This window comes from Nannospalax galili, unplaced genomic scaffold (assembly GCF_000622305.1).
Source record: "Nannospalax galili isolate Female #2095 unplaced genomic scaffold, S.galili_v1.0 scaffold298, whole genome shotgun sequence".
In the NCBI taxonomy this organism is placed as follows: domain Eukaryota; kingdom Metazoa; phylum Chordata; class Mammalia; order Rodentia; family Spalacidae; genus Nannospalax; species Nannospalax galili.
The window spans coordinates 6618539-6628586 of NW_008344488.1; the positions used below are offsets into that span (position 1 = coordinate 6618539).

General features: G+C 34.8%; 1 protein-coding gene across 1 annotated transcript in view; it reads right to left on the bottom strand.

The window, feature by feature from the left end:
- Positions 1 to 163: 163 nt before the first annotated feature.
- Positions 164 to 10048, bottom strand: part of Cdh19 (cadherin 19) — a 106287-nt gene continuing 96402 nt past the window's right edge. The window contains exons 10-12 of the mRNA XM_008840673.2: positions 8572 to 8689; positions 6432 to 6683; positions 164 to 1212 (exon numbers count right to left, since the gene is read on the bottom strand). Of these exons, the coding sequence (XP_008838895.1) occupies positions 719 to 1212; positions 6432 to 6683; positions 8572 to 8689 (864 nt within the window). The 3' untranslated portion in view covers positions 164 to 718. The remainder of the gene's footprint in view (positions 1213 to 6431; positions 6684 to 8571; positions 8690 to 10048) is intronic.

Here is a 10048-nt window from a genome sequence, read left to right on the forward strand (position 1 = left end):
TATATATATATATATATATGTATGTCTCAACACCTGGTCAGATTTTCATTGAGTGTTAACAAGTAATCTTAGAAATGCTTCAAAACATAAAACTAAAATGATTCACAGAATCTCAATCAGAAAGCAGTTTATTCATAAAAATAAAAATGTTTTTTAATCCGGTCGTTATGGCAAATGCTTTTGGTCCCAGGGCTCGGGAAGCAGACGCAGACAGATCTCTGTGAGTTCCAGTAGAGCCTGGTCTACATAGCCAGTCCCAGGGGTTACCGGGAGACCCTGTCTCAAAAATAACAAAAAAAGTTTTTAAGCCTTTACATAAACTCTGAGTCTCCAAGATGTTAAATTTTTTAGACGTGTATTGTAAGTATCACAGCGCTCTTACCTTGTAAAATAATGTATAATAAAATAATATGCATCTGGCTTTATTTGATATCTTTTAAGAATATTATTCAACAGTTTTGAGAATATGCTTTGGATGATAATAACTGAAGACTTTGTGACAAACCACAGTCGACTTGCCCTGGCATCTGAGACTTGATTGGTAGTAATCATCTCAAAGTCTGTGTTGAAGTTGGAATAAGCATGAGTATTTACTTTAAAAGATCATACGAGTATAAACCTGGGCTCCTACTTAAAGGAAAGACATGGCAGAGAACTATGAAAAGGCTGCCGTTTTGTCCAAATACCCCTCAGTACTTTTGTGTGATGGTATTAATCCCTAATTGTTTGCTTGCACCGCAGAACCAAACATGCACGCTAGTCTTTTAAAACGAGGTCCCAAGTCATTAAGGTAGTCAAAATTATCATCACCATCAGTAGCTGCCGATCCTAGGGAGCTAAGAGAACCAGCTGATGACCCTGTACCCTCAAAGGCAAAGGTCTGAAATGCATCAAAGGGAGGAGCACACGGATCAGTGTTGGCTTCTTCTAGTTTCTCTAGGATGAATTTTCGGAATATGGCGCTGTCTGGCCCCACTTGCAGAGACTGCCTGTACAGACTCCTGATCTCGGCGGCGCTCTTGGTCCTCCGAGTCTTTCTTTCCCGCATGACTGTGCTGCTTCTCAGCTCTACAATATCAAAGGCCTCTGTATCTTCTTCCCCACCCCCTTCATCGTCATAGCGGAATATATTCTCTCTGAAATCTTCACTTTTCTCCGGAAACAGAGTTTGCTTTCTTCGCTGTTTCAGAGCCAACATCAAAAAGATAAACCCTGGTAAAGAAATAACAGGGAACACAAATTAACATGTGCATCATAGTATAAATTGACAATCCTTGCTTTGCTACAAGCTCAGGACACATTTGTAAACTTGACCATTATATAAGACTTGCAAATGATACCTGAATTATAGCATTCTTTCTGGCTGATGATTTACAGGAAAATGCAAAGGGACTAGAATGAACTATTTGGATCATGGTTAATTTAAAATTCAAAATGTATTTTTCTGTTGTTAAATACAACAGAGAACAATGATGCAACTTTTTTGTAATCTGAATGTGCTCCGCAATTGCAGTGAATGGCCCAAGCCCATACAAATTCAGAAGGAAATCCTTTGATGTTCTTCATTGAGGCAAAATTCAGGGATATAATTATTTTCTTACTATTCATTGACAAAAAAAAAAACAAAACACTTTAAACACTTTAGACTTTATTCTAAAAGCTTTATATTTATAGGCTAGTTTTATTCTTATGAAAATCAGTTGCTATCAATAAAATCCTGTGAAAGCTGGGAAACATGAAGTATGACATCAAATCAATGTCTCATGAAGACAGGGCCATGACAGAGAATGTTCACATGCAAAGCTATCCAAGAGGCAACTGACAGCTTGGAATCTAAGAAATCACAGGTTTCAGAAATTTCAGATTATCAGGTATCTGAATCATAATATCACTGATTAGTCCATAATCAATATCTACTAATCAAGGTTATTTTTAAGCATGTAGAATGGAATAATTTCAGAACAAATTTTCTTTAATATTTTCTTTATTGTTTCTATTTTATGTGTGAGTGTATTGCCTGTCTGTATGTGAGTGCACCCGTGTCATGCACTGCCGCTGAGACCAGAAAAGGACTTCAGATTCCCCTGGAACTGGAATTAAGGACGGTTCATAGACTCCATGTGGGTGCTGGGATTCGAACCCAGGCCCTCTGCAAGAGCAGTCAGTGCTCTTAACCGCTGAGCCATCTCTCCAGCCTCAGAACAAATTTTTAATTATAATTTTAATTAAACAAAATAACTGTGTGTCACATGTTTTTGATGTGTGTTTATGCATCAATGAGATAACCAGTCCTTTCTCACCCTGGATCTGATGTATCTGTTCAGCATTTCATATTGCAGTACTTGGAAAAAATATGCGGTAATTTAAAAAAAATTATCAAAAAGAGCTAGGTAGTGGGAATAGTTAATTTAAAACAAAAAGTTAAAAATCAAATAAATAAAGCTAGAAACAAAAAGAGAAATCATTATAATTGCTAGCACAGAAAACAGGAAATGTAAGAGTTCACTGTGAAAAATTATTTGCCAATAATAAATTCTTAGAAACATAACCCACCAAGACCATACCAAGGATAAACGGGAAATCTTGAGACTAATGCAACAAGAAGACTTAGTGTTTCCCATGAAAAATAAAACACAAGGATTTCATTGTTACGTAGCTGAATTATACCAAATAGTTGAAGAAGAAATAATACCAATGTTTCTCAAAATCTGAAAAATGGAGGAGCGAATGCCTAATTATAAATGAAATAAGCACATCAATAGGTATCTGAACTCCTATGTTCACTGTAGCCTTATTCACCATAGTCAGCATATGAAATAATCTTAATTATAATATAGAGTGTAATATTATTCACTTTGAAAAATTATGGAAACCCCTCTAGAACATGTGGGATCCTAGAGGGCATTAGGAGGAAGGAGGAAGACATTTTGAAGTTTTATTGCACATAAGTTACCCATAGTTAAAAACAGAATAAGAAATGCATAAAAATTCAATAAAGAATAATATATTTAAGGAATAAAGCATTGGCAATTTAAAAATACTTAAAAGAATCTTAAATGTCTTTAACAAAAATAAAAAATAAATGATGATCATTGTATGTTAATTATTCTCAATGTTATCATTCTGCAATGAAACATTGCCTTTTACTCTTCCCCCAAAGGTGGATTATCATTGGTTTTCAAATAAAATAAAAGTGAAAATTAACTAAGTGCTTTATATTAAAACTTGAAATGTGCTCTTGAAATAAACATGGTCATCATATCTAATTTCAGGCACTGTATTTTAAAACTCTATTGAGATTTACGGTTGAATAAGAACCTCTAATAAATTATTTTCTAATTTAAATTGCAGTACTTACGAAACATTCCCAAGATTATGAATTGGCCCACATCTGTCAGCTACAAAATAAAACTCATATTCTTTAACTGTGAAATTGTCAGTGTGGATTTTTTGTTTGTTCGTTTTTGTTTTTGTATTTGATTTTGAAGCAACCAGTCTTGTGTGTGGTGTCTGTCAAGTGATCAGGGTGATATTGCCTTATTAAAGGCTCATATGATTGCTGTTTACATTCAGTTGTATCTTACAGACGTAGAGTTATAAGAGAACACAGAGCAGGATTTAGATGTTTGAAAAATGGAAGCGTGATGCATTGTTTGTAGATTTATACTCCATTTAAGCTCTCCTAAAGTTCAGTGTTGTCTTCTATAGAATGAGTACAACATAACTATTCACAGAAAAAATGCATAAAAAGGAGTTTTTATACTGAGATTTGTGTTTAGTGTTTTGATTATAGACTGTCTTTTACAGTCCATTATTATAACATTTGCACTTTTCTTTTTTTAATATGTCTTTCTAATAAATATCTGCTTGTCATGCTCATTTCAGCAGTATTCACAATAGGTAACATAGGGAACTTTATAAATACCCGTCAGTGACAAATTTAATAAAGGAAATGTGGAGTATTAGTGGAATATTAGACAACATGGAGAATCTTAGAGGTCATTAGGTTAAGAGTCATAGGAAAGATAAAGAAAGACACACCTTTGGTAACCTCAGGTTTATTTGATACATAAACAGAACTCATAGAAGCAGGCAGTAAACTGTGGCCGCCTTAATCTGTAAGAGGAGTATGATGGGGATTTATTTGTCAAGAGATACATGGGTGGAGACTATTACAGAGTTCCACAACTGGTCACACATAGGAAATAAGTGTCTGTGAGATGACCAGTCCTAAGTGTCACACCTAAAATCAAACCTCTAGCTTAAGTCTCATGTAACATAGAGGAACAAAGGGTAGAGTGAATACTAGTGCACCTCTCAACTCTCACCAGGGAAACTTCCTCATGCAACAGAGGGCAGTGCACACAGAAGGCCACCACTGGCCAAAGTGCAAAGAATGAGAAACTGCAGAGAGTATGTCCCTGGATAGGAGTCCCTTATTAAACATCACCCACCCATGGCTTAGGTACCATTGGAGAAGAGGAGGCAGAAAGATTGTAAGAGACAGGGTAGGTGTATGATCATAAGGGAACAGTCTTCCAGGCCTCAGGAACTTGCACATAAATGAAGTTACATCAATGGTGTCAGCATGCACAATATCCATAAAAGTTCAATCAGACAAAAACCAAGGAAAGAACTGGGGAAACCACAGCAGGCCTCAACTTTAGCCTAGGAACTATTGGCAGCTGATTGCTGCTGTGAGAGAGTTGGTCTTCTTTAAGTGAATGACTCTAGATAGACTGACTAGACTCCAGTGAATGAATTTGCACCAAGGGACAACTGAGTCCATGAACTTGACTTGATAGACATTAACATACAAGATAGAATGCATGAAATCCGGTGAGGCCGACTAAGTGAGAAATGAAGAATGAGAAAATGAAAGCTGAAAATAATAGAAAATCACTTCCATTGTGAATGCTTTAGTGGGATTTAGCATGCTTTTCCTTCTATGTTTATGAAATCCTTGTGGCAAATCAAGGCAATTGTACATAATATGAGATTGTGCTCCCTCCCTTAACAAAGGCCGGTAGTCAAAGACGGGTAAGATCTTCTGAGAGAAAGCTGACTTAAGACAGGGCATAGCTGATGGAAGCTGCCTGACAATGACGGGTAAGGCTTTGCTCTGGAAGAAGACAGGCACGGTCCTTCTGTCCTGGATATAACGTGATCTGGCATTGTAAAAAATAAAGGGGAATTGTGAAGGCCTGAGCTCTGCTCTGAAGTCAACTCAGAGCTGGAACGGGAGGCCTCAGTTCCCTGAGAACTTGGATTTTTTTGCTGTTATTCCTATTATGAGACTGACTGTTCCTTGAACCCTATTAAAAGTACACAAGGAAGCTTGTATAACAAAGCTGTGTAGCTAATAAAGTTATAAGTAAAGAACATGTTTAATAAGCACGGAAGAACAGATACGATTCCAAAAAGGGCTGAGCCCTGGGAACACAAAGGTACTGCAAATATCATGAAGGTACTGTAAACATCATGATGAGGTAATTTGGCTTGAGAAGAACATTTTCTCTTCCTCTTGTTGTACTATAAATAAGGTTGCTTCTTAGAATAAAGTATGCATTTGTTCACACTCCCCTGTGTCCTGATTTCTCCTGCGCCTATACCTTGGAGTCCCCAAGCCCATCAGGCTTGAATTGTGGTCACTGAACCGTGACACAGTATGAATAGGGGAAGGTATCTAAGTATGATTAAGATGTATTGTATGAAATTTTCAAAAATTAAATATAAATTTATGCTGAGGAAATTTAGTGAGACACTAGAAATAATTTAATGAGATATGTTATAAAATGCATGACCATAGTTGATAGCAATACTTGGAAATTAGTAAGAGAATTTAGCCTTTTTAGAATACTGTTTTAGCAGCCTGGTCAGTACAGTAGTGTTGCCCCATGGTGTGCACATGGATCTTCAATAAATACTTTAGTGCTTTGTGATCCTTGAGAGTGCTTCTAACTCTTATACTGAGTTTCAGTTTCTTGATCCACTGAGGAGATGACGAGATTCACTTCCTTCATTTATACAATGCAGACATAATCATTGTTGCTTTGTAAAGTCACTGTGATGTACAAATTACAAAATATTTATAAATATTTGAAGGCCAGCTCATAGAGTTGAGTTGCAACCCAAGTATATCATGTTGTTATTAATGTGCAGGAAGCTGATATTTCTTGCAGTACACACAAACCACAAACATTCAAAGCAGATGTGTAGGAATATACTCATGTATGCCATTCAAAAAGGATTGACTTTTCAGCTTAAAATGTGTGTTTTCACTCTGCTTTTCGGTTAATCAATTTGATTTTTAAATTTGAATATCTTGAGCAAATCTAAACATGCACACAAAGAATTTGTTATATTTACATACTTTACATATTCATCTTGCTACTTTGAAATGAAGGTTTGTTCAGTTCAGCACCACTTACCAAATATTACCACAGTGATGATCAGAATAGCAATAATAACTTCTGTCTTGAATCCCATGGTAAAGAGAAGTCCCTTATTGGCACAGGTCTCTTTGCTTCCATTGCCACCACAGTCACAGACATATATAGTAAGGGTGTTTGTGCTTGTAAGAGATGGGCTTCCATTATCAGCAATTAGGATAGTCATGTAGAACACGGGCTCTTCTTGAAGACTAAAACCAGCTCTATTAGTCAAAATGACAGCTGTGTTATCTAAAACAAAAACCCATATTCATAATTTTTCAACAACATAAATGTGTCTATTGTTATTAGAGGCAACAATATATGAAAATAATCATGTAAAAGAGACAAATATTTGTTTAATTTTATTTTGTGTTATGAGTTTTTTTATTTTATGATTTTTATTTTATGTGTATGAGTGTATTGCCTGCCTGTATGTGAGTGCACCCATGTCGTGCAACGCCACAGAGGTCAGAAGAGGGTGTCAGATTCCCTTGGAACTGCAGCTAAGGATGGTTTGTAGCCACTATGTAGGTGCTGGGAATCAAACCCAGGTCCTCTACTAGAGCAGTCAATGATCTTAACCCCTGAGCCATCTCTCCAGCCCCAAGTGTTTTGATTGCGTGTATGTAAGTGTACCAAATACCCTGCATTTCCATAGGTGCCAGAAGAGGATGCTGGATCCCTTGGAACTATAGTTACAGATAATTGCTACCCACCAACTGAGTGCTGGGAACTAACCCTGTACACTTTGGAAGAGCGGAATATGCTGTTAACTACTCAGCCATCTCTATAGCTTCAGAAACAGAAACTTTTATAGTAAAAGAAAACTAAAACACCCAGCCTCACATAATCTGATTGCTAATTAGATAATTAGATTAATTATTTCAAAAAGTTCTACAATGCCCTGACAAATATAGGAATATACAGGGCTAAGAAGAGAAAATGGCTTTATGCTAAGATATCCATATGTATAGTGTATAGGCGATTAGAACTAAACTTATGCCTCAGCTATGTTTGAGTGAATTGCACTTTGCACTACTTTAGAAGCAATTCATTTCACAAATACGAATCGGATATTTTCAGTTATCTATCTACCAAAAAAAATCTGATTTCAAATAATATATTTTCTAATTAGATAAAGACATAGTTTTATTTTGTAGAAAATCCTATCATGATATTTCATTATACTTTGGCTTTTCTAAAATGTATTCTATTCAAAACTCAGACAGGCCTTACTCATTTGTCATACTGATTTGTTCACCTAGATAATCATTCTAGAGAATTTATTTGTAATTTTAATGAAACTTATCAATGTATATTTCCAAAAAAGTGAAATTCTTTCCTGACTCCCAAATTGATCTGAATTACCTTTTGTATTGTGATTTCTTATACCTCAAAATTGAATTTTTCCTTCATGGAACTTTGTTTCTATTTTTTTTCTTTGTTTTATTCTGTTTTGTTTTTCTGTCCTTTGTTTAGAAGTGATTTTCCCATCAATGTAAATAGTTCCTGGGTCCATTAGACCATATACAGAAGCCAATAACAGCACAAGAAGGCAGTAGGTATTTTGTGACAGACATTTGCACAATTAATGTGTTTGAAGTATAACAAAAAATTATTTATAAAACTATATAAAACCTCAAAATCTGCTGAAAAAGAACCACAAAACAATAGAATGGCTTTGTGTAATTTATTAACTTGCATACAGAAGGAGCAGAAAACACAAACTTAACCAGAATTTTTTTTTTTTTTTTTTTTTTTTTTTTTTTTTTTTTTTTTTTTTTTTTTTTTTTTTTTTTAAAAGGTTTTCCCTCTTGCCAACTCACTATGTAGACCAGGCTGGCTTTGAACTCACAAAGATCTGCCTGCCTCTGCCTCCCAAATGCTGGGATAAAAGCCGTGTGCCACAACGCCCGGCTAACCAGAATTTTTTATCCTTCAATTGATAAAACTTTTTATTTTTGAGGTAACGAAGTCTAAATCAAATTTCCTTGTTATAGATCCTAGTTATATGCTGTATTAATTCCATCAAGTTATCCTCACCATAAGTTAAATATAAATCAAGATCACTACTTCCTCTTAGATTTACAATTGACAGAGTGAAAGTTTCTCTTCAGATGGAGATGAATGACATTACCTTCATTGTCAGTGAGAGTAAAACTTGAGTTGTTTGTGTCTTCCACAGATAGATTAAAGTAGAAATGATGATCTTCTACAGATTCATCTCTGTCTATTGCACTGATGGTCTGAATTGTCTAGAATAACATGAAGATAGATTATCATTAGCATTACTATTATTGGCATGTAATGATCATTGCTGCTATTTATTTTGTTTGTCTTAAAAGTAATTTGACAAGATCATTATGGATATTTCACAATCTCTCTGATCATGCTTCATTCTTGCTTCTTAATCCAAAATCCATTCATTACTTTTGCAGAACACTGTAATGACAATACAGACTTAGATTTTATATGTAATGCTATAGAGTTCCTGCTTATTTGCTAAAGTAATCGATTTAAAATTGATTTTCAGGAAAAAATGCATTGAAAGCAGGGGCAATATATATGTTTGCCTTTGAACCACAAAAATTATAGAAAAAGTTTTCCTTATCAGATAAGTGTCACTCTTTCTCTCATATTGTAAAGCTGTAAAGCAATATAGATATTAACAAGTTAGTTCATAATTATTTCATTTTATTTAAAGGCATGAATGTGTCAGTCAAATACATTATAGTCAGAATAAAAGATACTCTTGTCATGATCACACAGTGAGTTTGTTATTAGTTCTCAAAATTAAAGTAAATTGATTGTAGTAGTTATGGTTTTGAAGTTTCTAGAAAGTCCTTTTATCTGTGTGTCAAATAGAACCATGCTTTGTTGCAAAATGACAGAAGCAAATTTATTAGTAACACTTAAAGAACAACTATGCCTTCCCATGCTTGCAGAGGAATCTAATGCAATCTGTATATTATATGTCCATATTGATTTATATCTTCTTCATAATAGAGTTCTAATTATGTCATAATATGTGAAAAGCAAAAAGTTGTACTCAATCCATGCTTAGAGTATTACATGTGGGTGTTTCATGATAGGAAGGGAGTGCTTTCATTATAGAACACCAGGTGGTTTTTGTCTAACAATGAGCTTAAGGGCAGAAAATTCTAAATCCTTACTTTGATACTCATAAGTTCTTTAAACTAAAAAACCGGAGTCAAGAGTATCTAACTTTTATGACTCCTTTGTAGATTCTTATGTGCTAGCATCTCAAAGAGCGTTTATGCAATTGTGCATGCCTATTATATCATCACCATAAAAACTCTTTCCTTGATATTTGCATAGAACTGTGTTACAGATTGTAATTGATCCCATTGTTGTAGATTTATTTGTTGAAACAAGATTAAATCCAATTGTAAAAGTCAGGCTTTCATTGATCGCATCTACACTATTTATCTTACCATGTGAGCTTTTTATTACATACAAACAGTGTTCAAATGCCTGTCTTTGAAGTAGGAAGGTCTAAGAGGACAGGAGATTGATTTGGGGTGTATTTAAATTTTAAATTTGATTTTACTTCTAAGAATTTCATACCTGAATATTGCATTTGCATTATTCCC